Below are 26,692 nucleotides of genomic sequence, written 5' to 3'. Positions count from 1 at the left end.
CCCGTTGCTATGGCGGCGCGCGAGGCGATCCTCGCTGAGGCGGGCGGCGTCGCTCGGCTGCCTGAGGGGACGGGCGGGCTCGGGGCTCCCCCCGCACAACCGCGCCCTCAGACGCTGCTGAATCACCACATCGCCTTATTTTCAGACCCTCCGGATGCTCCTCCTGCAGCGGTGTTAGCAGAGAAGCGGTAGGCGTGTGCTCTCACCCGCAGGAGAACCTTTTAAAACTGAAACGTTTTATTTGCCCTTTGGCCCCCCCCAGCTTGTAAATCGCAGTTCTTCTGGAAGCAGACCTGGAAGTCGGCTGTGCTGGGCCACACGCAGCCGGTGGGAGCTGTGCCCCTCGTTCCCAGCAAGGAGGTCTACAAACAGATCTTTGAAGATGAGGTAAAAAAAAAAAAAAACAACAAACAACAACAAAAAAACCAAAACCCCAAAAGAAATGGGTAAAAGCCAAATGAGTTCGTTTTGTTGGTCAGTTGGTTACTGGCTGTTAAAGCGGTGACTTCAAACCAGATGTCAGTTTCAGCCTTTCTGGGTTTTGTTTGGTTTAGTAGAAAATAATGGTGTTACCCTCAGCATATGCTTTCTAATGCATCTACGGGAGTTCCTGTGTCTTTGTTATGTATCAGGGCACATTAAAGGAAGGCAGAATCATTATAACACAGCAGTAAAAGGTAAATTAAGAGGCAGGGTAAGCCTGACTCAGGCATTTCTCACTCTGCTGTCAATTTTCCTCATAACTGTAAGCCCGGCACACAATCCAGTTTCCTCCAGCTTTCCTCTCTGAGGAAAGGGATATCTTTTTTTTTTTTTCCTATTTTGAAAATATCAATTAATTTGTTACTATTCTCTGTTCAGCACATTGGAAAGAATTCTAACCATTTTGATTATTGTCCTTTGAAGGTTTATTTAGTACGCTCTTTGGAAAAAGTACAGAACAAGACTAGGTTTTCCATAAGCAGTGAGAGGCTCACTTTGGTTAGGGGTTCAGAAGCTTCTACTGATGCCAGGCTACTCCCGTGTTACCAGCAGAAGTCTGCTGAAAGAATGCCCTGCAATGACTCCACAGAAAAGCCACTGTCGTACAGGTAGAGAACAGAAGCATAAAAGCTCAATTATATGTTCATGACTACGGGGATGAAGTTGTAAGGTTTGCACTGGGAGGTAGGCGCTCCTGAATTCTTGGTCACGGCACTAATGACTTGTCACAGACTGTCTCCTTGCCAGATGTTAATTGAGTAGAATGAGTTGCTGCCTGTTAGAGTGCAGATTAACAGGCTAATATTTGCAATGACATACATACTGTATAGCGTTTCTTTTAAAAAGAAATTGTATGCCTTTTTTGTTCAAAACAATCTAGATATAAGCCCAGCCTGATATATATTTTTGAACTATATCTTAAACTGTGTCAGTGGTTTACATAACGGCACAGTAATGATTATGTAATGAGCTCGAAAAGAAATCGGTGCGCCCATCCAGTTTACCCTAACTCCTCTGCTGAATAATGACACCCTTATTCTCATTTCCCCCAAGGAGAAACACAGTGCCCCAGTTAATGGGAAGAGCGGTGGGCAGATAAAGGCTGTTTCCACAGTTCTAGCTAGTTTTTACTTAACGGTTCATAGATTTTTATACCTTTTAGAGGTATTATGTATGTCTTCGTAGTTTACATGTATTAAGTCTAGCATTTGTTGCTTTTTATGCCAATATAGCAGATTTGGGGTTGTGATCAACCCCGGACAGATAATTACTCAGTCCAATTCATCTCAGAAGAAGCAACATTAAGTCTTTGAACCATATCCTTTGAAGTTAGAATGATGCTTATGTTCACTTAAATGTTACATCTTGCCAATTAAATTGAATATTATGCCAATTGCAGATCCCTACTCTTATGTATTTAGTACAAATCAAAGCTTTATTCTCTTTCTGTTCCAGAGAAGCTACATTTCAAAAGGCTTGGAAAAGTGTAGATGTAAATGCAGCTGAGGAAGTCGGATCCCTGCCTGATTTTGTTGGTAAGATTTATTTCCCTTGATGTCAGATATTTTAGTCTTCGTTTTTAGAAGCCACCATCCATATCATGGTATTAGCTGAACAAGTTATAAAACCGAGGTCAGAAATCACCTGACACATTTTGATGATTTGTAAGTGATTTTGAAGATGAAGAATCTACTCATAGAAAAAATGGTTGTAAGTCAATCACAGTTTGTGTTTAGATGGTAAATTCCAGTTATGATGTAAGCAGATCTCATTCCTGGAAGTTGCAATTTTTTGCATCATACCTGAACTTAGTTCATAGCTTCCATGCTTTCATCCTTCTGAAAATCACAAATTAATAAAATCAAAAGAAATTTTAAAATATGCTTTACTGTTTTTTAATGTACATTTGCACAGAATTCCCTTTCTAGGGAAGACTGTCACATGCTGTAATAGCTGCACAAACTACTAAATCCATTGTGCGTGCGGTATGTATTCTGCAGCAACAGTTCCAAGCTACATCATCCTTGTTTCTTTCTTGGCAGTTCCTGAGGAAACGAGGAGTAATATCTTGGAATGCCTGTCAGAACGCCGGCGAGGCCGTCATGATGAAGCACTAACCTCGATGTATCGTGAGCTTGCCTGCATTGCGAGGGTGAGACTGGATTTTGCAAGCCAGGTAGTCTGGAGTGCTATACTAACGTCAGGGCCTAATATTCAAAAGATCAGACTGCCTTCCTTACATTTTTAGGAGATGGAACCCTTTGTTTTGGAGCCTGGAAAATTCGTTCTGACAAAACTGATGGAATCTGATAGAAAAATTGAACTTCTGTTTAAAAAGATTGAGTCTGACACTTCTCTGGAAGGTTTCTCGATTGAAGTAAGTCAGCTCATGCCATTGTCTCATCTCCAGTTATTTGCACCTGATCTGTGTTACACAGCTTCTTATGTCTTGCTGTAGTTTTAAGATATAAATGGTTGGGGGTTTTTTTGTTTGTTTGTGGTTTTTTGGGGGCGGGTCGGGGGCTGGTTGGTGGATTGGGGTTTTTTTTGACATTTACTTTTCAGTGAGATTGTGAGTAAATCCTTCTTGCAGGGTTTGGAAGAACTGTGGAACATCATCCATCAGGAATCCTTGACCAGAAGGAAGTGGATTAGGGAAATGGATGAATCCTTAAAAAAGGCTGAATGGAGTCGAGCTGATAAAGTGGGCTGTAGTTTTAATAGCTGTTAATTAAGCATAAGATTATTATTTGCTCGTAATGCTGGGTGCAGAGCAAAGAGTAGCTTGTTTCCACAGGAGTCAAAGAGGTCTGCCAGGGGTTCTTTTGTGTATGTGATTACTGTCTTTTTACTGATAGATCATTCCCTCATTTTATGCCAATATAATCAGAAGATACTTCTTTTCCAGTTACAAGGTGTTTATTTCTTCCACAATTACCTGTGGTAAAGATGCAAGGAGTATGTAAGCTGCTTTTGTTCTTTTACAGGGTTATTTAGGTCGAAATGTCAACAGGTCTAGTGTTTTTTCGTTGGGACATACCTATTCTGCAGCAGAGAATGTGCACAGATGTGCCTTAGCTCATTTGATCTGGGTAGGCTGCGTATCAGAAGCAGATGTGCTACAGTGATATAGGCTTCAGCCTGACCTGTAAAAGTCATGGGACATCACAGTAAATGTTTGAATCAATTAAAAGGATAGCCCATAAGGAAGTCCCTGCTGCTTTGTCCTTGTAGGCAGACAAAAGCTGTCTGTGATACCTGTGTCAGTTTGTCCTCTTTGTAATGGCGACATAATGAATAGGGCCAACAGTATCACCAGTAACTTTTCTGTTTGATTGGTTATGAAAAATGTAGAGATGACCACGTTTGCTTAAATTCCGTGTCCACTTAAAACAACCACTGGTGGATTCACTACAGATGTTTGAAAGGAAGTTGGTTTGAATTTTAATTTCAGATTGTAGCCTGTCAGCAGAGCACTCAATTTTCACAGATATTAAAGAGAAAACTGCTGAGCAGTAACAAAATGGAATGTTTTAGTTACTATTTTTATGAATGATTACAAAAAACCCAGTATTTAGGATATTTAAGATAGGTATTTTAACATTCACTTCTCAATCTGGCTATCAGCCAACTGAATTTATTTTAATGGAAAAAAATTGTCCTGTTCATAGCATTGCTTAGCTTGAGAAACTGACATTTGAGTTATACAGGGTGGCTTTTTCTGTTCTTCTTTTATTACACAGATAACAGAGGTACTGAGGAAGTATACTTTGGTCCTGGAGGAAATTTCCTTCTTCCTGCCAGCTGATGTTTACAGGTTCATGAATGATGAGGCCATGGTAAATCCTTCTTACTGAGAGTCTGTTTTACCTGAATATTCCCAGAATGTCTTTTTTTTCCAGCTGAAATTCATTATTTCTACCTATCGCTGCAATATAGGAGAGTTTTCTATTCTACAGGATATTCTTCATCATTTGTATTCTTTCCCCCCTTGTTTTACATAGAACAGGCTTCTTTTTTTTTTTTTGGCATGTTTTGTGCTGCTTTTGTTAGTGCTTTTATTTTTTAATGTGCAGATGATTAACAGAGCACTGCTGGTTAATCAGAGGGCAATTGCCAAGCTGTTCTTTAATCTAATGAAATCAGAGATGAAGAGGGAATTATCACATCGATTGAAATGGCAAGATAGAGTCAAGGACTGGAAGCTCATCCAAAAGAATTATGTAGTTCACAGTTTCAGGTCAGAAATTTGACAATTATATTTTTGAGCATGAATAATACAAAGTGACTAGTGTTCACCTGTGTTTTCTGTAAACAGTAATATTTTATCATTTTCCCATTATAAAATGAAAAAGCTAAAAGAACTTAGCATTCTTTTTTTTTTACGTGGTATGTATAAAACATATTTGGTATTTGTATTTCAAACATGAAATTTTCCCAAACAGATATTTACTTCAATGTATTCTTCCATCCTACAGAGAATTTATGGCAAATGAAGAAATACAGAATCCCCCAACTGTGAAAACAGAAATGGAATATATGATAATGGATCTGTTTTTACTTAATGAAAGGAGACTGGAGTTTTTGCAGCACCTTGGGTATGGCAAAAGAGAGAACAGGAGCAAAGGAAAATAGAATTCTTTCTAGAGTTAATGAGGAACTCGACTACAAAATGTTCCCTTTCAGTGTGTGACTGTATGATGCAGCAGTGAGGCAGGGCCTAAACCACTTTTGTAAAGCATCTTTTAATGGAAAAATTGCATTCTTGGTTTTCAGTGCAAGTTAAACTAAATAGGGGGCGATCGAGGGCTAGAGATGCAGAAACACAAAAATAAATCTTACTAGCATTTGAAACACAGTAGAAAGGCACAGACAAGGGTGGGTAGATAAGTCAAAATTGGTGATCTTGTCAAGGTATTATTTCTGTATGGGAGTTTAATTTGTATAATAAATTAAGAAAGGAATCTTGATGGAAATCGAACACTGCTATGTTTGAATGTCCATCCTGACAAGAAGATGGTTTGGGTGCAATGCATTACAATATTTACAGTTTTTCTTTTACAATGTATGTAGCAACAAGATAGATTACAGTTCCTTGTCAGTGGCCTTGAAAAACAGCAGTCATCTTGTTTTCTTTTCATGACTGTAAATAAAATAAAGCACAGTAGTATGGTTACTCTGATTTATAATTTTATCCTTTAAGAACTGACTGGATTATATTTGAAGATATCTGACTCTTGCTTCCTATTTCGATAGTGGTCTGTTGCCTCCAAGACACACGAAAGCCGAGCTAAATGAGTGGTACAGATCTTTGGTGAAATTAAACAGAAGTATAGGTAAGTTGGGAAATCATAAAAGCAGCCTAGAATTCAAGCAATCCTTTCTTCCTTTTTTCCAGGCAGTAATGACTCAGACAGTTGCTTTGAAAGTATGTGTGCGCTATGTTCTTTGTTCCATGTGTTTCCATGTGCCTTCTAAGTTGCTCTGAGCTAGCAATATGGTCAAAATCAGCTGCCTATTGCATCGCCTCCCTTTTGCCAGCACAGGCATTTTTGCATTGTGAGATCTAGCAGGAACTGCCTTGGTTAGAATTAACGTGGGGAAAAAAGAAGGTGAATTTTAATGCAGATCAGTTCTCCGTTAGACAGAAATACTCCTTTTTACCTCTTGAAGAGTGAGAGGGGAAGTACTTGAGATGTTTCCTTCCTCTGAGTCCTGCAGCATGCCTTCCCTCTGTGTCTCTACCTTTTCTTTCTCTAGAGCACATCCTGTCTTAATGTTTGTAGCCTGTACAGTAGCAAAGAAGTTGCTAGCGATTGTAAATAACTCCCTACTTTTAAGCATAATGATAAAAGATTTGTATTTAAACATCTTATTGGTTGATAGTGTCATACAAGCGTGAAGACACTACTGAGACCCAGCACAGGTCCTCTGTCACATTTCCATTTCACACTGCACTGCAAAATACAGGAGTCTTTACAATGGTCTGTTCTTCCATATCCTTCAGGTACCCACAACGTGCAATGTATGATGAAAATACGCATCCAGTATGAGATGGTCCAGCAGAAATGTTTGGCAGAAGTGCAGTTATGCAAGGTTAGTATAGCGTTGTGAATTCTCAGAAGGATTGTTGGCAACAGTATACGTTGTGTTGTTACAGTCATATGCGTTTGAGGACCCACCAAACATTGATATAACAAGTGAAATTACTTTTTAACCTCTGTCTTATTCTGTTAGAAAACTTACCGTCCATTTTGTTTCACAGTAGCATGTGGTATTTGTACTTCAAATGTGTAAAAGCAGTGACAAATGGCAGTAACAAAAGTACTGTCCCACATTTAGGTGGAGGGCGCAGGGTCAGAATTCTCAGCCTTTGTGCTGAATCTGTCTTATCTTGGGAAAGAAATTCTACCTCTCTGCCTCAGTTTCTCCCTTTGTGTCCAAATAGAGTTGTACTATTTACTAACAGAATGTGAGATCTGAGGGGTTGAATCTTACTCTATCCATTCACAAGAAAAGAAGAAACACTAAGTTTAGGTGTATTCTCCAAAACCCACACAATATTTGTTCTATTTTATGTGTGTCATCAGTAACTCAGCATTCTTGTCATTTAGAATAAGCTGTTGAATCTGAATGTTTGCACAAAAGAAGAGGCTGAAGAAATTGTGAATTCTGATTTACTTCAGTTGACTGAGAAACTAAAAAGTCAGTTTGAAGAAGAACTGGAGCGTATGGATGTACGTTTATTTAATTTATTCTTATTGCTCTCTGGGAGTAGTGTGCTCTTCCTGTGCTACTGCCTGAAATGCCGTATGCATCTTAGGCTATTGATGTCACGTTAGAAAGAGGTCCATAGTGTGACTGAATGCCTGCCCCACAAATAAAAAAAGTTTTATGTGATTCATGGAGAAGAGTCCATAATTGTTTGGTTCATATTTACAATAGGTTGTCAGGGATGAGTTAGGTATAGCCCATCCTGCCTGGAGGCAGAGGAACAGATTTAAATGGTCTCCCAAATTTCTTTCAATCCTATCTTTTATGATTCTGTACATGAAAATGACTGGGCAGTTGTTCCTAAAATGATAGACGGCCAGATGCTTCAGGGTGTATACAGAACTCAGTGATTCTGTGCTTTACAGTACCAGAAGAATAAATAGAAGTTTTGATGCTCTCAGCTTCTAAAACAAAAATCCATATTCTTATCCGGTTTACTTAGACTATTTTTTCTTCTCCAAATAGAAGACGCTGTGTTGAATACTGACAGTCTACTTCCAGACAGCCTTTTATCATGTCATATGTCCCCTTACTCATTCATTTCACCTTCCAGCAAACAGTTTAATAGTAACTGGTTCGTTTAAATGTCTTTCTCCAGAGAGACTTTGAGGAGCTGGCTAAACACAGTGAGCGGAACTGTAGAGACTTGTACAGCTATTTTCAGGAGGCCATGGGTCTCTGGGATGTCCATCAACTCAAACTGTCCCAGCAGGAAGGTGAACTTCAGAAGAAGTTAGATGAATGCAGATTGAAACAGGCTAACTTATTACAGGTATAAATATAAAAACAAGGATGTGGTATGATGTCAAGAAAGGACTCAATGCAGAGAACCCTCTGGAATTCAAAATACTTGGTATAAAATTTAAAATGTGATCTTTGACACTTATACTGGAATTTCTACAGGGTAATTTCATTCCGTCAGGTACATTTTTTGCTAACTGCTTGATTCACACTTAATGTACAGTCATAGCTTATTCTTGATATGGTAACAGTGAAAAAAGATTATATTTTTTGTGTTAAGTGGCTGCAAGTTTCTGTTACTCATAAGATCTTGTTTGTACGTCAAGTTCTCATATCATGGGTATAGCATGCAACTTGGGGTGGCAATGTCCGAGATGTTAATTTTCTATGAAAGATCTTCATAGTAGATGAGTTTTGGTAAGGTAGCTTCCCTTTTTGGTGTAGAATATATGTAAATAATTAAACTATTTGAGTCCTAAATAATTATGAAGCATTTTAGTAATTACTAAATCATTTTTACTGGGTTCTTTTTGTGGCCTTAGGTGATGGAAGTTAATCTGGATGTAACTTTGGATAAAATGAGAACAGCAAGCTGTGAAGAAAAGCTGAAGAAACATTTGGAGAACGCCCTTTCTTCATTAGACGACATTAGAGATAGGTATGAATTTTGTTGCGCAAACTTAAAAAGTAAAGCATATTTGAATGCTGCTTGTACTGCTTAGGTCTCGTTTATGCTGTAGCTTGAAGCTGTGGAAAAACACTGCTTGCTGCTACTACATGTGGGAATGCAAAATAAAATTATTTCCATACTGAACAAGGTTAAGGCAAATAATACCCACATCTTAGAAGTAGGACTAAGAAAGACTGGTATAATTTAAAAAATACACTGGATCAGTACTATTATGTTGTATACCATGTCATCCATGCCAACGGGATAATTATTTATTCAGAAGGTAAAAGTAGTAGTTCGGTTTCTTGAATCGCAGGATCAGAAAACAGGTCTGTGCCATCACCTGTGCTCACAGATTTGATCTCTTTCAAAGTTGCAGGGACTAGAAGTTACTAATAACTTTCAGATAGCTGAAGTATACATTTTGGTCATCTTTCTGTTACATTTCTCATGATCAGGCATTTGTATCTTTAAAAATCACATCAATATTGGCACATACTACTCTCTCTGCTGAAGATCTTAGCAGAAGATTTGAGGATTAAGCAGCCAGAGAGGAAGCAGTTATATTTTCAAAACCCAGAAGGTCTCTTCTGTCCATTAGATCGGAGGTATATTAGAAGAGAGATGTGGACCTGAGGGGCAGATACACACACATGCACGTACCTCGCTCAGTAATTGTGCTTAGAGCTGTTGATTCAGTACTCTTCATATTCATTAGGACAACTGAAAAAAACCCAAAGGTAATGTACCTTTTTGGGTGAGTGAAAATCCAGTGAGAGGTTGCAGAGATGGAATCTATCTGAACATTTGCATAGGTACATAAATTCCCCATAATTATCTTCGTATAGGAGACAAAGCAAATGCAAATGAAAACAGGTGTGAGCACTGATTTTTCTTGAATCAAGTCTCAGCTTGAACCAGTAGTTTTCATCTCCAAGTAAAATGAAAATGAACCAGAAAAGCTTCAGTCACAGCTGAGCATGATACAGAGTATACATGGTACATGCGTGATACAGAACAGATACAGAAACAAAGACAGTAATTTGACTTCTCACTCTAATATTCCTTCTGTAAGCACAGGTCTTGAATGGTTCCCCATGCAAAATGAAAGATCTTAAATACTTTATTGTGAATGTTTCTTAACTTTCATGCATTTATGTATTTATAATGAACTCTATTAACAAGCCAGGGTGTGATTCTTGCTAAACAGGTATAGTAAAATGTTTAGCCTACAGGTTTTATGAGATTGATCGAAAAGTTAGATTTGGATTTAAAAACATTGTAGTCATATTTAATTTTATTTCTATACATACTTGAGTTTCTTAAACAGTGACCTTAAATTTGACAGGTATGAGACGTTCAACCAAGTTCTAACGGATAAAGTAATGGCTTACCCAGAAGCTATTTTGCAGGAATTGATTTCTTATAGTATATCCATCAGCCAATATTTTAATGTAAAGGAAATCTTCAAACAGGTATAAAGAAAACAACTTCTCATTTAAAATCTTACTGGTGTATTAATTTTTAATTTTTGGGAAAATTTACGTTAGCTTTAAAATTTAGATTATATAAACTAAAGCGTTGTTTCGGCCAAAGGACTGAAGTGCTTTTGGTAGAAATAGAGGGGGGAAATACAAAACCTTTCTCTGTCCCACACTTTTAACTCTGTCCTTGTTACAAACTGCATTTCAGCAAATTCACTTGCCTCTTATACAGAAAACTGCAAGGTAACAACAAAATTATATTAATAAATTTGAGTATTATAGCTTCTTTAAAAGATAAGTGAGCCATTGAAGACTATCATATCTTATTGAAATAGATATATTTTGAGAAGGAAAATATAAATATATTATATTTCTTAAAAGCAACCAAATCCTTATTTTTAAATTGTGTGGGGTTTTTTTTGTTGTTGTTGTTTTGTTTTTAGCACGTGCAAGGAAAGATAGACTCCACATTTCAAGATCAAGATAATACCCCAACGGTACCAACAGGTATTTTTGCTTGCTTGCTTTTTTTCAATTTGTATTTCTTTGGACTGTGATCAGTAAAACTCTGCTTTAACTGGAAAGAACTAGTTAAGGCTTCAGAAGCTGAACATCCAGTGGAGTTGCAAGCCGAGATCATTGTGCAAGAAAATGAAGGAGAGAAAAAGACGGACAGTTGTCAACGAGAAAATGAAGAGACAAACACAGCTGAGAATGCAGAGATCTTTGCACAGGAAACTGAAGAAACAGAGGGAGAAGAAGATGGGGAGAGTATTCCTCGTGAAAGTGAAGAAACTGAGCATGCAGAACAGGGGGTAAGCTTTACACAGGTAAGTGAACAAGAGAATAAATTTGAAGGTGAAGGAAGTCTTGCACAAATAATGATGAATAGGAAGTCTTCTTTTTGCTGAGGTGAGTCTAAATTCCTTAGAGTAGATTAGATGTAGTTTGTACACAACACACGTGGGAGTTTTTTATTTTTATTGATTTCTGGACTATTAGGGCTTTAGATCTTTTTTGTGGGCAAATGGATTGTATGAAACGGTTTACAAACATTCTTTTTGCACTCTTTTTACCCTTGTAAGAATCTTTTGCATAGAATTTTTAAAAAATATCTTCCTTCCTTTCATCATGGTATTCTTAACCCACGGTGAATGATTTAAGCTGTATTTGAAGTATTAGTTTTTCAGGTCTTTAGTCACATGGATGTATTGCCATAACAAAAGCCTTTTGAAATGTTGATGACTCTGCCTATTAAGACTTGCAAGCATATTCTCTGTGTGCATGTTGTCCAAACTGAGAACGAGAATATTATTCTTAATACCCTTAGGATTCTTACATTAGCTTGCGCACTGTTCATTCTACACTTCTACCTTTAAAGATAACAGATGATGATTTCCAATTGTCTCCTAGGCTACGTCCAACAGCAGCAAGGCAGAATGCTCCAAAACTGCTGTTGAGACCTTTTCCACTTCTAGTGGAAACTCTTACACAGTGCTTGGAGTTGAAGAAGCAGGAAAGACTGACATCCCAGAGACTTATTTTACAAAATACGAAAAAGAAGAATCACTTCCTATGTACCTGAAATATGCGCTTATCAAAGAAGCCGTGTTTGTAGAGCTGAAGAAACGGTTAGTAGAAAAGAGTTTGTGTTCCTTCTTTCCCTTGAGGTAACAGACAAATTTCAGCTGTTTGGGAGAAACATTAGACTAAAGATGGATAAAAATATGAGAAAATTTTTATATTGCTTTTAATCTATGGCTTTCAAAGTACCACACAAGCATTTACCTCTTACAGAACATTCATATTTTACAGAAAAATTATTTAGTAAGAAAACATGTTACAGAAGGGCAAGTGATTTGCCCAAATTCCCTGCAGAGCCATGAAGGTAAAATACCTGGTACTCAGTGCTTTGCAGCCAGCTCAAAAACTCTACCAGTATTGTGCAAATGGTGATGAAAACATATCTTCCTGTAGCCAGAAGTTAAATTCTTAGAATTAATTTATTTAATAAATTCTTATTTATTACTTAATGTTCCTCACTGTCTTTTTTGTTTTCAATGATAGGATTCGCCTCTGCTTTTTTGAACACTTGGAGAAATGGTTTGCAGATTCCTTGTCCAACTCATGTGTCTTTGTAGCTGCCAAGAAAGAGGAGCTGAATTCAGAACTTCAGCTGCGTCTTCGCTTGCATCAGCGAAGGCTGGAGAATATAGAGACAAATATCTACAATGTTAGAGCTGGTACTGACTTTTTTTTCCTCTGAACATTATGTGTCTTCATTTAGAGGTGATCATAAGTGGACCAAAATCTGTTTTAGTGTCAGTTGACTCAGTAGTAGAGGGCAACAGGAAGCCGCTGAGTGTCTACTAATTCCTACTATAATATGTTACTCATATATTTTAAAAAAGATATTTCTTTTCTATAGCTCATACTGGTTTCTGCTATGTTATGTCTGGAAAATACCCAGCCGTGCCTTGATCAATGACTTGATTGTAAAAGATGTAGAACGTTCAGTGTCTATTGTCAATATTTGTGAATCCTCACTTCCCTGATATTATTTAACAAGAGTTTGCAATGTACAAAAAGTAATTCTAGAAGTTTTGCAGAAAAAGAATTAGCAAGTGTTGGGAGAGACAAAATGCCAGGGCTTGGCTTCTGAATACAGGAGAGGAAGGATTTAGCTATCTCAAATATCACTGAGCAGCTATAGGTTGGCCACTAATCAGAACTCTTTTTTTGTATGAGAAGTGTCAGGTTTTTCTGGTGGAAAAAAATAATTTGCGACAGATTTGTGGGTCTTTAACACATAAACTAAAAAATTCTGTTTTGGGAGAACAGGCAAATAATTTTTCAATTCCACTTTTTCCTGCAAAGAGGCCAGATGCCTTTTCTGGCAGTTTTCCTGAGTTTGATTGGCTGGTTCTTGATTTATCCAATTATCATTCCAGAAGGGAGACCAAAAATTTTTTTTTTTCCCCACAGAAACAGGGAGATGTGTATTTCCATTAAAAAAAGAAAATCCTTTACTTTTTTTGCAAGACTGAGAACAGAGAGATAATGGAGATGCCAGCAGTGACCAAAAATAAAGGAAAAAGAGGGATTAGAGCAAAGAAAAGACATTTGTGACTTGAATGGATTAGGAGCTGCCAGGGGTATATGTCAAACACAGGAGAAAAGTCGAAGAAATGGAATCAGATGTGTCTTATTTGTATGTTTTAGCCACTCTGAGATCTGGCTCGGTTTATTTTACCGCTGCTTCTGATAATAGGTTGGCTGGTGGTTGTGATAGTCCACAGTAAACAGGGAATAATCACCATACTGTAAAATTTCTTTTCTTATCAGCGGAACTGTTGCTTCACAAAGAGCATCTAGAGTGCCACTGTGCAGGGTTGGTGGAAGCTCTGAAAAAGGAGAGAGCTGAATTTCACAAATTTTGTGACCAGCAAAATAACGTCAGCAAAAACCTACATTCACGAATCAATGACATAGAGTCTGTGTTGCGCAGTGCTCCTATGACTGAGAAGTAAGTGTGCCACAGGTGTTGCTGGCTGTGAATTTCCATAGTTAAATACTTCTGATTGCTCTCTGAGATGTTCCTGGTTTGCAGTCTGAATCTATTTTATATGTCATTACTCTTCAATGAAGACTGCTTTATGAAACTTTAAAAAAGTGTAAAGAACTTTTGTTTCCTTTATCTCTCCCTGGAGAAATTAAGATCAGTACTGAATGGATGACAATTTTCCTATATTTTCTAAGTACTGGCAGTCTTAAACTAGGAAAGATGTTTCAACTTTTTAGATTTTATCCGGTTTACTGAACCTGCACAGTAATAGCAATTGACTAATTGGTTTTGAAGGATACTCTTCAGTAGTATCAACTGCTTTCTGGTATCTTCCGAGTGTTCATCAAAACAATCACAGTTTAGTGAGTTGCTTTCAGAATCCTAAAACACTCTCGAGTTCTCAGATTCTGTTCATGTCTTTATGGACAGCAGTCTCTGAATCATAATGTGTGCTTCTCTTTCTATAAGTTTTCCCTGTCATTTATTATCTGCTGTTAGGTTAGTGTCCTTCAGTAACAGTCTGCACTCAGAGCTGCACAATCATCTGGAAGTGATCCAGGTTTCCCTGAGGAGTTACCGGAACTATTTGGAGGAAGCTTTAGGAAAATTAAGGAATTCAAATGTGGATTTTCTCAAAGCTTGCAGGTATAGAGAATTCACTGGAGCGTATAGAGAATTTCTGGGCATCACTGTTTGTTGTATAGGCAGAACAGCAAAATTAAAGCTTATTTTGTTATTCATTTAGTTTGCTGTTTAAAAAAACATATTTATTTTGTTAAGCCACAACTATTATACTGTTTTTGTCACATTTGTGTTGATATCTATGTTTTACGGCTACTTAGCTAAAGTAGTCTTTGAGGAGAGGAAGACTCATAGCCAATTGTTTTACTTTGCTGGTTGCTTTCAGATTATTTGTGGAGGGAGGTAACTTTTCTCCTGAGGAGGTAAAGTCTTTCAGCAAGAGTCTTCAGAAAGAAAGTAAGCGTATTGACTCTTTTGAAAGTTTAATCAAGACAGATATAGAGAAAATGGAATCGAGATGCCTGGAGCAGGTGTGCAGAGTTTCATTCTTTCCAAGTCTGTATTATATTGGCATGTTTGATGTGGTTTGTAGTTGGCCTGCTCCTAGATTAGGACTGTAAGACTGTTCTGTGTGGCAATTACAGGATGGAAGAAATAAGTAGAAATGGTGAGTTCTATTATTTAAGTTTTACAAAGTGAAAATTAATTAGTTCTGTCTCTTGTTTCTGTCATTCTTAAAGGCTACTGAACTTATCAACCAGTCTGAAACAAAGTTCCGTTATCTCTTTATGACTCGAGTCTTTATGGAGAAGATCCAACGATTTTTGACACATCTACGAGCGCAAATCAAATCAGAGGTACAAACAGGAACATCAGAACTGTTTAAATTATTTAAATTTTGGCTGAATTCAAAGCGAACAAATATTAAGTGACTTTTTATATTAATTCAAAACGTGTTTTCTGTCATTGTCAGCTTAAAACTATGTTTTTACTACTGCTGCAGCTATGCTGGGACACTATGGTCTTCCAGCATGTTGAGTATGGACATCTGAATAGACCAGCATTTTTGCGTGGTTCAGTAAAGGACGTGAAGTGTTGCTTTTGTGAATTATTGTTTTTAGCTTCTCCTGTGAGTACCAGTGATTGTTTTTACCAGCGAGTCTATTGGTTTAAAAGTGAAGTCTCTGAAAATCCCTTGAATAGGGTTTTCCAATATCTTCACCAATATCTGCTTCCGCTTTAGGTAGCGAATTCCAATTTGCAGGCAGCGACATTAAACTCTTACCTGGAGAAGCTCCATCAGAAGATAGATGCTCGTTCTTATCCTACTGCAGATAAAGAAGTAAGTTCTAATCAGAACAAAATGGTATTTAATTTGACTTAGTGTTAATTTGACTCACTGTGCATGTTTGTATAATGTGTAAACTAATATCTTTGAGGTAGACTTATGTTTATACACATCTGGAGGGTGGGTGGAAAGAGTACTTTACCATGGAATTTTTGCTCACGAAGGTCTTTTACCTGTTTTCCCACTTGCCAAACAAAAATCTCATTGCTTCCATGTATGTGTAAATAAAGTGGTGACAGAACAGAGTTACATGATGTTGTATGCAACGGTCAGCGTATCTGAACAGTCTGAAAGAGCTAGGGTAGTAAATACCATCTGTATAATTGTATCTTTCAGGATTTGACTTCTGAAGAGTTGTATAATTTTGCCAAAGTACTGTTGAAAGAACTGAAAAAGAGGAGCCAGTATCTTGACTGCTTGCTAGTAAAAGCAATGAGCCCATGTGATAATGTAAGATAACATTTAAGTTCTCTATATTTTATTTAATATTGAGTGAATTTTTATGTGTATATTTTTTAAAGGTTTTTCAGAATCTGTGCTTTGAATTTTCAAATGAAGAAAGGTGCTGCATTGTGCCAAGCTGTCCAAGACACCATAACATTAGGTCAGCTTTCTTCAGAGGCTGAGTAAACCAGTCATCACTGAGTTTACTGAATGTTAAAGATGTGCAGCGTCACAATGAGTTGCTCGGTTCTTCACAAGAGTTTATTTTCAAGGTGTAGCACTATTCATAGATACATATTTCATGGGTTTCTTTAATTAAAAAAATCAAATGTGTCCCGAAGAGATTTTTTTTATGAAGTGTTTTTTTTTTTCCTTCCTTGTCTGGAAAGTCTGTCTTTATTTTTGCAATCTACAGTGGATCATTGTTTTAAGGGTATGTATGTAAATACTGCTTATGATAATTATGAGAATCTACTCTTAACTTTTAAGTGTCTCAGAGCTGTATAGCTGTAACAACATTACTACTAGAATTGTGAAAACTTTCTTTCAGCCTGTGAAGCAAAATAGCGTATGTTTGGAAGATCTGCTTTAGTAATCAGTAACTATACATAATGCTTTCACTAATTGCCTGCTACAGTCAACGGGGTTTCATTTTTCTTACCGTTTCAGGAGGACTTTACCCCTCTTGCAACGGATGTGACGTTACAAGGTCAGCTTGCTGTTGCGGTTCGAACAGAGCGTCTCAGAGATGAGAACAAAGTGATGGTGATGGGTCTGGATCCTGTCCAGTTTCCTTTGTTAAATCCAAGCAGGATGGGAAAGTCTGCAGTTGATGATTTATCAATAAGTGTTATCAAAAATTTACTTGAGTAAGTACTTGTTTGCCTAAAGGTGTTTTTCTGTCATTGTCTTTACTTCTATTTTCCTTGCTATATATACTTCTTCCCTTTGTGAGACTCATGCTAACACTACAAGGGGCTTCACTACAGTATTTTTAAAATTTATATTCCAGAAGTATATAAAGGTTTTCCTGAATTGATATTTTGTAGTTTACCTTTGTATATACAGAACTATTGAATATCTTGTTCATAGGTAATATTACTACATACTTTCTGATCAGTCTAGCTTTAAAAATCAGTCTAGCTGAGACTGCTTTCTTTTTAAGAGCAAGATTTCTGAAAAATAGCCAGAAATACCCCATTGTGAGTAATAAGTGACATCTAGTTTCACAGAATCACAGAATGGTGGGGGTTGGAAGGGACCTCTGGAGATCATCTTGTCCAACCCCCTGCATGAGCAGGCACACCCAGAGCAGGGGCACAGGACCGCGTCCAGGCGGGGTGTGAATGTCTCCAGGCAAGGGACCCCACAGCCTCTCTTGGGCAGCCTGTGCCGCTGCTCTGGCACCCGCACAGTAAAGAAGTTTTTTCTCATATTGAGGTGGAACTTCCTGTGTTCCAACTTGCGCCTGTTGCCCCTTGGCCTGTCATTGGGCACTAATGAAAAGAGCCCAGTCCCATCATCCTGACACCCGCCCTTCAGATATTGATAGGGGTATTTATTAAATCCCCCCTCAGTCTTCTCTTCTCCAGGCTAAACAAACCCAAGTGTCTCAGCCTTTCCTCATATGGGAGATACTCCAGTCCCCTGATCATCTTTGTAGCTCTCCACTGGACTTGGCTCGAGCAGTTCCACATCCTTCTTAAACTGGGGGGCCCAAAACTGTACAGTTTATTGCACTATGATAAATCTTGGTATTAAATTTTTGTCCACTAGAGCCTTTTTTAGTTAAAAGGTGATTACATGCTACATAGTTGAATGAACGAAGCGTGAAATTAACAGTATGACAAGTGTGTGATTTGCAAGTAAATCTATTAATGCCGTTTTGCTTGTAGAAATTCCAAAATTCCAGTTAAACAATTAGTTAGTCCCATGAAAGTCCTGATATTTACACTGACAGTTGTAAATGTAATCCTATCTGTTAAATATTATCTCACAAATTTAACTGCACTTAGCTCATGGTAGGAATAAAGAACTTATGTAGTTCTCTATGTAATATAGTATATAGTATATAATATAAAATAGTAGGGCATTCAATAGCCACTTAGCACTTTTTTTGTTTCAGAATTCAGCCTTCCAGAAAATCTTCAGGCCTAAATCAGGAGAGAAATGATCACTCACATTCATTAGGACCAGGTGTGCCAGCATTTTTAATGTATTACATTCATTCAAGCTGTAGTTCCTAGCATATCACTGAGCAGGTCTAGCATGTTCCAGGCCAGTGGCTTACATGCTAGCTCTGAGAGAGTTGTGCATCCCAACTTTTTTCTTGGATATCTTTACTTTGCAATAAGAGGATGATTTTTGGCTCTTAACCAATGAAAGCTGCAGAATCAGGTAATGATTGTATAAAGAATACTCATATTTGTGACAGCAAAAGGGAAAAAGGGGTGGACAAAAGAATTTGAAGAGAAGTCATGAAAATATGTAGGGGATCAGGGATTGTTCTCACAGGGTATTACCATTCACTCAAAGGTGGGTGCAGAGGTAACACCAACTGCTCCCTACCTAGCGTTTCCATTTCTTCGTCTCTCTTCACCACAGCTTGACCCCTCCAGCCACTTCCAAAGATATCCTCTCTCTCTTCCATGTTCCTAAGTCCCTATCACAGCTGAGACTATGAATGTAGCCCACTCATTCTCCTTATTATTCCCTGCTTTAATGCTTTTAAAATCTGCTCCCATCTACCATGTATTATCTATGACATTCCCATTGCTCATGCCCCAGCGTACAGCCTTTATTGCTGTTGCCACTGTTGGGTTACTTCAGTTCTGTCTGCCAGAAATGATTGCTCCTATAGCTGTCCCCTTAATGTTGTAAGGAAACGTTACAGAAATGAGAACACAAGCTATATAACCATATAAAAAAGGCTTCAGCTGGTCTTTATACAATGTTCTTCATCTTTCCTTGTTAAATATAAAGCAATTCTTCCCAAATCAAAGAAGAAGCCTCGCTTAAATGTATCTGAGGAAGGTCCTCAGAACCCTCGTGCTTACAGTTACGCAGCTCGGGTCACCAAGAAGTCGTCTGTTAAAAAAAGGATGCCAACAGGAAGGTAAGACCCCTGAAAGGAGGAATTACATCTACAATATTCCTACGCAGAAATTCACCTCAACTTTGTCCACTGGCTGTTCTTTGAAAAATTCTGAACGCTTATTTGTATTAGTTTTCTTCCATCTGTGCTTATCATTTGGGATCTCTTCCATGTTTACACCCTCATGATCAGCTCTGCTTTTTTTTTTTTTTTTCAGATTTTGGCTGGAAAAATTCTTTTTTCCCTTCATCTGCTGTTGTTTCGTATTTTGAAGCTGTTGAAATATAGACTAGCCACACTCTTACATCAATGTGGTTTATTTTTCACGTCCGGTGTTAAATAGCGTGACTTCATCTTAGTCCACAGATAGATGAGATGAGCTACTCTAATAGTGAAAACAAGATAAAAGTTTTGAAGAGCCATGAGGAGAGAATCCTGAGAATTTTTTTCCATCAAAAAATTATTTTCATATAATACTAGTTTTAGAGATACATTTTCCCAAATTTTTCCTCAGTTTCATGTCCATCATACAACTGACTAGCTCAAATAATCAGGCAGAGAAGGAAAATACTTGTGGATACTTTCAAATTAATGTTTTGCCTCCTTAGGGTACAGAAATACACCAGACCAGTTCTCAGTGAAAAGAGATTCCAGATATTTGGAGAGAAGCCTCCAGAACCTGAGTAAGTCACGCATATTTGCAGAAACAAAAGTTAATCTGCAAAAAAACCCCTCCTTGTCTACATATGTATTTATTTATTTATAATAATGACCTATAAAGTTCACCATTGAATTTCGAGGTATTTAACCTTGATATTTATGGGTCAAAGTGTTTACAGAACAATTCCTTTTTGCAGCATAATAATAGTGAATATACAAGTCATCCATTTTATTCTGTTTAATGTCTGAAATGGGTGGCCTGACTGGAGCCCATTTTGTACATTTGTAGGGAAAAAAAAAGTTCCAGAAAATGTAAAATAGCCTGTCTTTCAGTTATTTTCACCTCTAAAAGATCAATACATTTTATACACTACATTCTTGAGCTCTGTATTACATTTATATGAATAAACAAGAAACAAACTATTTAGAAGGTGATTTTTAAATGGTTCCTTTCTCCTTTTCTAAGGAAATTATAATATTTTTTTCTTGGTATGTGCAGTTGTACTATAGAGAATTGAGATATTTCATATGTGCCATGAAAACTAACTAAGCGATTGGGAATTCTGCTCCACATTGTGTTTCAAAATACTTCCAGTAGACCGCTAGACCCACCTTCAAATATTTTTGGTTTATCAGAAGCACATGGTAAGCTCTCAAGGTAAGTTGTCAGCACAGGAAGTTGGCTAAGATTGCTTTTTTGTTCCAGTGACGTGGAGGTGCCCTCTGGTAAAGCATTTACAATATCTCAGGGTCCTTGCTGCTTCTGAAGATAATCTGTACTAATGGGGGTGAAGATTCTCAGGCATTCTGAATATTTGTTTCCATATGCTCTGAAAAATGTATTACAATAAACCTGAACAAAATATTTGAAAACCAGTAAATATTGGCAATGTGATCATTTCACAGTGTGATTTGTCTTTTTAATTTTGTTTGTTTGTTTGTTTTCAGTACTTTTAAGGGGATTATTATGAATATTCTCTGGATGGGTAATAACACCTTGCTCTGCCTTGCTGAGGTAAGAAAACACAGTGTTCTTTAGTCGCTTTTGCTTTCATAGGACTCCTCCTGTGTCAGCTAAATAATTTGGTTCTTTACAATGTTTGTATGGCTATCCAAAAATTGTCCTTTCTTCACCAATGCATCTAATTTTTAAATCGTATTTGACACAGTGTATTTTTAACCACAGGTTTCTTTATAAACACTAACTAAGCATTTTAGAATCAGAGGAAGAAAACGGGTCTCAAATAACAGTGTGGCCAATAGCCTTACGTATCCCTGCTACTGTTATATGCCCAGATGTGACTTGTTTGAATGTGTTATCAACAGCTTTTCTGTTTTATCTTTACTGCCTGAAGGAGTTCTACCAGAAAGAGAAACCTGAAATCACAATGCCTGAAGGTCTGCCAGAGACATTTGCACATTGTGCAGAAGTGCTCAAACAGAATCTCCTGTCATACCAAAGTCAGACAGAGGTTTACTACAATTCCTGTCTTACAGGTAAATTCATTCAGTTAAGATTTTAATTTCTTGTATATGTAATTTTTCAGTTATGTAAACTGAAAATTGCAGTGATTTGAGAATTATGTAGCTTTCTTAATCCATCACACTCAGTGGGAATACTCCAGTTCATTTTACTGGAAATTGGGCCAATATATCTTTTATATATTAGCAGCTACAAAAAGCGTGGCAGAAGGGTACTTGACTAAGATGAAAGACCTGTACAAGGTGACATCTTTTAGCAAGTGTACATTTCTCAAAGCATTGGACCTAGAAAAAGGAATGGCAGGGACAGAATCTCTGTGAGAGAAAATTCCAGGTTCTTTGACCCTTGCACGGTACATTCAACTCGGCTGAGTGGTTTTTTTCCTTGCAATGAATACTTCTGTTGTCATATAAACACCCTGTCTTTTCCAAAAAGAATTTCAGGATCAGTTGAAGTTGTTTGAGGAGGAGCTCCCTTATGTCTCCCAACTGGGAGTTGATAGTCTTTTAAAAGAACATGAGGAGAAGCTCAGCTATGCCACTGGTCAGATTCGTCATCTCTTCAATAAACAGCTGGAAAACTGGGAGACTGTGAAGGTATGTATCACGGACATGTTGGAATGCTTCCAGTGTAAGCGATGCTACATGCATCAGCATTATAGAATGTTCTTTTTATTATTCTCACTGTTTGCTTAACCACTCACTGCCAAGCTAGCCACGGATTTCGTTTCTGTGTTTGCAGTTAGTCTGTGTAGTTCTACCAGAAGCTTTGTATGTCTAGTAACTCAGCGCCTTCTCTCACTGCTTCCAGCACTGGGCTGCCTCTTCATAATCTTGTCCAGCTCTGCCTGTCATCTCACACTTAGATTGTAAACTCTTTAAGGGCTGTGGCACTGCAGTGTGGTTATACAGCTCACACTGTATGGGTGCACTCATTTGCAGGTACTATGACATAAATAATGAACTATATATAAAGAGGTATATGTAAGGTATATATAAAGAGGCAAATATAAAGAGGTATATTTTGTCCAGTAACATCAGAACTGATAACAGAATCATAATGGAGATAATGCAGAAAATGCTACAGAGTAGTATCTTGAGATTTTGTCCCTCTGAGTATTAAGTTAAATTCAGGAAAAAAATACAAATATAAAGATATTAAAAATATCGTGTTTACCACTTGGCAGGAGAGGTAATTACTTGTTAAAAACAAAACCCAAGGTGAGATAAGAGGCCCTGTTCTCCAGCAGAGAGGCACTTTGGTATATACTGCACTGCAAGGTTGATCCCTAGACAGCCAAGGAATACACTAAATTTTCTTCATCTTTCTGAATACTTATATATAAATGTGTGGCGTTTACTTCTTCCTTACTGTGACTTAATTGCACAGTCTTTACGGAAGGCATTTCTTTCTCATGTATTTACTTAAAGGCTGTGCACAAGAATCAGTTACATCCCTCTCTGGGACACCCAGACAACTTACTTCAGCTGGACACTTTGTGCCAAGAGGAAATGAAGAGACAAAAAGACCAAGTTGATGGTATTCATCTCACCACACAGATGCTGCAGGTAATTGTGAAGCCATTGTTTAAGATGAACTTAGACATCGCATTTGGAAAGGAGTGTGCATCTTGGATACATTTTTCCTCCCCATCAAAAGTAAACTGGAAAATGTTTTCAGTTTTAGGCAATCCTGTTCATATATCTTTTAAGTTATGTATTATCAGCATTAGGTCAATATATACATAATATAATAGATTAATACATACATAAACACATATGCACATGGATGCGTGCATAGACTTATTGTGGAACTAACTGATCCTTTGTATCAGTCATAGAACATACTGAGGAAGAGATGGCTTATCTTTTAATGGTAGAATGATTGTGTATAATTCAAAATTTGGAGTAATAGTGACATCCTCTGGTTAGTTATTTTACTTGCAGATGATAGATGCCTGGAAGGGTTTCTTCTGTGTGCATTCCATTAGTGCAGATAATTGACATATTTCTACACAAGATTAAGAACTGGAATAAGCAGAATTTTACAGGAGAGATTCAGGAAATCAAAACACTTTTCCCGCTCCATCCTCTAGGGTTATTGAAGGTCAGTTCCCCAACATTAAAGCTCTTTGTCTACTTCTCTCAGGCCACTTACTCAAAATTCTATACTGTCTGCAGAGTGTATATATATTTTTAATTCTGAAGATATACCTCCTCCTCCTCCTCTTAGCTCTGCATACACACACACAAACACACATACCCTAATTTAGAATAACACCTGGCCAAAGCACTTCCACCCAAAGTACCCGAATTCCAAAATGGCCTTTGCTTTGGACAGAAGGATGCATTTGCAGGTAGCTGTTTTTATCAGGTCTAGATATTCAACTACTGGGGAACTATACCTTTTTGTATGTTACCTTACCTTACCTTAGGTAATCAGGTAGTATGGAGAATGCTGCAGAGAGTCACTTTTAGACCATGTTACGTGCAGCTTAGAGCCTTATGTCTGTTACCTGCAGCTGTTGCAAAATGACAAGGTTAAGATACTCGTGTAGTTCTTTTGGAGCTCAACTAAAAGGAGATGAGATCAAATTATCAAAGGAATTCCTCTCACTCTTCTCCAATGTCCCCACAGGACTGTGCTGCTGAATGTGCTCGGAACTTTTTTTCGGCACTAGCTGCCTTCACTGAAAAGCTGCTTCTGGAATTAGATGGAAGTATCACTGTTGATGATGTACAAGTAGCGAGTAAGTAAAGAAGGGATTGCTTGTTCAGGCCCCTGCTTCCTTCTCAAAGATTGCAGCAGACTTTTCTTGGGAAGAAGAGACTTTTATATGCTCTCTCTATATATTTTTTATATATATGCTGTTGAGTCTATGTTCCATTATGTCCCAGAACTTGAAATACCAAGAGAGAAGACACTCACTTTAATCCGCCGTAAACAAGCTGGACTTCCTCTAGAAATCTGTGAAGTTAAACAGTTAATAGAACGTGGGAGCAGGTAATATTTGAAGATACTGAACACTGTTCTGTGTAATTTCTCTTCCCTGAACTGGTATCAGACACTGTCCTCACAGGTTTTTTTTGCTGCGCTTCTTGAAACTGCTGAATATTATGCTTATCATTAGTAACGTTATTTAACTAGTTATGGGGCAGTTTGGGTGGGTGGTGATTTTAAAGAAAGAATAGCAATGGATCCAAATAAAAAAAAGTGAATTACATACTGTATTGTAAAGGAATACAATTTCAATTTTAGTGCTATGTCACTTTTCTAGCCCCTATTTATCAGTTCAACACTTTCACATTTATGAATATGCTGTGTATTTTCACTCAGAAGATACGAAATCTATTTACTGTGCAGACATCCTGAAGTTTTAGAAGAAAAGTTGTTGTACTAAACAAGGTAGTTTTTAGAGTAATCCTTTTGTGGAGATCAAAAAATAACATTGAATCTTTTGCACTTTAAGTACTGGTAACATGAATTAGTATAATCTGCTCTCTTTTCTAACTTCCTCTCTCATGTGGCTGCTTTGTTTGTTTGTTTTGGTTTTTTTAAAGGACTTGGCCAGGAATACCCATGACTACTCTTACAGACAATTCAGACCTTATTCTCTGCAGAGGAACTGCGCCAGTTACAACAGCTAAGACTACGCTGGGCCATGTAGCAGCAGTAGAAGCAAGAGATGCTGTATATAAGGTTGGTCTGTGGGAAAGGACTGAGTGGGACTGCTACTGTTGTGGATTTGTTTTTTTAAGAAGAAAATCATAGCTATGTATACGTTTTTAATATACACCGTGTTTTCAGATCTTAAAGCCGTATTCACCGTGTGTAGAAATCCTGTCCTGTGTCCATTTATTTGTGATGTTGTCAGACAGAGTTGGTTTCTCAGGGAGCCCTCACATTCAGGTACATTACAATGGGGAACTGTTGCAGCAGAGGAGCACGGATGGTGTCTGAAACAGGACACTTCATTCAAAAAGTAGCTGCTGCCACAAAGCCATTTCAATACCGCTTGCTTTCACTCCCTTTTCTTTCTAAAGCCTACAGCTTTAGCCTTAGGTCACGAAGGCTGATTTTTCCTTAAAAGGTGAAGGGCTGTAAGATACTTCATACCTATCTCACATCCTGAACCATCACAGATCATCATTTCCACCATAAAAACGATCACTCTTTCTTCACCAAGGCTGCTAGAAGAATGAACACATTCCAGACAACTCTGACTTGCACTGACAATAGCTTGCAAAACAGTAGTGTTCAGCAGTTAGGAGAATATTCTTACGTTAAATCATTTGGAAATAAATGGTCAGTGTTTACGCATCCACTGGCAGTATGATTACTTCCAGGACAAACTGAATTAATTTTGAAAAAATATATATTTTTATTACAGAAATGTAAAATACCATGTCAACAATTGCAAATGCCATCAAAACTTCAAACTTGCATGGGAGTTTTACGTACCTAGTCATGGTACCTAAGCACCTGCTTACAGTACAGTTTTGAAGTGGATGTAGTTTGTCACCAGGGTGTGAAATAGTAAATGCATGCCATAGAAATATTTTCCTGAATGTATGTTGCATTAAAAAGACAGTATTTTATGTTTTGGAGCATAGACTCTTTAATTAAAGTGCCTTGAGGTTTTCATGGTAGTCTACAAGTTTCTGTTTAGGTGAAATACCTTTTCAGCAGCTTTGTAATGGTTCAGTTCATACTCGTGGCTTAGGAAGTTCTGGCAAGAGCCAGAGTGCGTTCTATGTTTGAGATGCATGCTTTTCTCTCTCTTCTCTAGAGGAGGCAGCTCTTCAATCTGAGGAGCTAATGGAAGTGAGATTAAGATCTTGCATTTTTAGCAAAATTTAAATATTGCTGATAATTTAGTTTCAGAAGCCTTCAGCAGGTAGGCAGTGAATAATTCGTTGTTCATATGCTTCTATTGTCTAAGGCAGAAAATAAGTGGCCTGTATGCAATCTTCTGACACAGTGGATCAGGACCTAGATTTAGGGAAAGTAAGATGATATTTCATCACTACCAATTTTGTCCTTTATTATTATTGTTGTTGTTGTTTATACAGAAATACAAATGTAAACTTGAGCAGCAGTTTGCCCAGATCAAGCAAGAAAGTACAGCTCAGCTCCTGGCAATTCAGCGTTGGGAAGATTGGTGGAAACGATCCATCCAGAAGATTAAGCAACTCTACACATGAGATAAGCCAAATCTTGCAGATGTCCTGATCATTGTTGGCATAAACTGTCAAGTTTGTACTAATATCAGTGATGTTACAGATTTAGTCCAACAGAATTTTCTATTTTTTCTAATTTCTGTTGCACTGAACAAGTGCAATGATGAAAGAAGCTATTTTTTGCCTCTTGAAATAAAAAAATCTGACGAATGTGCTGTTAATGAAATGTAAACTCTGTGCAGTG

At 37.6% G+C, this 26,692-nt stretch overlaps 1 protein-coding gene across 3 annotated transcripts; it reads left to right on the top strand.

Moving 5' to 3' along the window:
* Positions 1–182: 182 nt before the first annotated feature.
* Positions 183–26,674, top strand: CCDC180 (coiled-coil domain containing 180). Of its 3 annotated transcripts, XM_075111752.1 has the most exons (37): positions 264–387; positions 907–1,091; positions 1,939–2,018; positions 2,526–2,635; positions 2,732–2,860; positions 3,077–3,187; positions 4,227–4,322; positions 4,560–4,723; positions 4,962–5,081; positions 5,740–5,819; positions 6,491–6,579; positions 7,098–7,220; positions 7,856–8,029; positions 8,541–8,656; positions 10,017–10,143; positions 10,596–10,659; positions 10,738–10,967; positions 11,566–11,783; positions 12,220–12,395; positions 13,498–13,678; positions 14,216–14,362; positions 14,625–14,769; positions 14,980–15,096; positions 15,483–15,581; positions 15,924–16,037; positions 16,701–16,900; positions 18,157–18,227; positions 19,014–19,146; positions 19,734–19,808; positions 20,734–20,800; positions 21,141–21,282; positions 21,704–21,864; positions 22,699–22,836; positions 23,906–24,017; positions 24,166–24,271; positions 24,829–24,967; positions 26,341–26,674. In XM_075111752.1, exons 2-37 carry the CDS (start codon positions 1,051–1,053, stop codon positions 26,470–26,472), a joined length of 4,527 nt encoding a protein of 1,508 aa, XP_074967853.1. In that variant the 5' UTR covers positions 264–387; positions 907–1,050; the 3' UTR covers positions 26,473–26,674. The 3 variants fall into 3 exon arrangements, with proteins under 3 accessions (XP_074967855.1, XP_074967853.1, XP_074967852.1); XM_075111754.1 differs by lacking the exon at positions 907–1,091 and having other exon boundaries at positions 183–387; XM_075111751.1 differs by lacking the exons at positions 264–387; positions 18,157–18,227; positions 19,014–19,146 and having other exon boundaries at positions 913–1,091.
* Positions 26,675–26,692: the final 18 nt, after the last annotated feature.

Source organism: Phalacrocorax aristotelis, chromosome 17 (genome assembly GCF_949628215.1).
Source record: "Phalacrocorax aristotelis chromosome 17, bGulAri2.1, whole genome shotgun sequence".
NCBI classification, from domain to species: domain Eukaryota; kingdom Metazoa; phylum Chordata; class Aves; order Suliformes; family Phalacrocoracidae; genus Phalacrocorax; species Phalacrocorax aristotelis.
This window is presented reverse-complemented; position numbering and strand designations above follow the sequence as displayed.

Bases quoted from the DNA above. Each gene is read 5' to 3' on its own strand.
- CCDC180 (XM_075111752.1), top strand. From the start codon at position 1,051: ATGCCCTGCAATGACTCCACAGAAAAGCCACTGTCGTACAG. The intron at 16,038-16,700 runs GTAAGATAACAT...TTACCGTTTCAG, and splicing joins CAATGAGCCCATGTGATAAT to GAGGACTTTACCCCTCTTGC. The intron at 21,283-21,703 runs GTAAATTCATTC...TTTTCCAAAAAG, and splicing joins CTACAATTCCTGTCTTACAG to AATTTCAGGATCAGTTGAAG.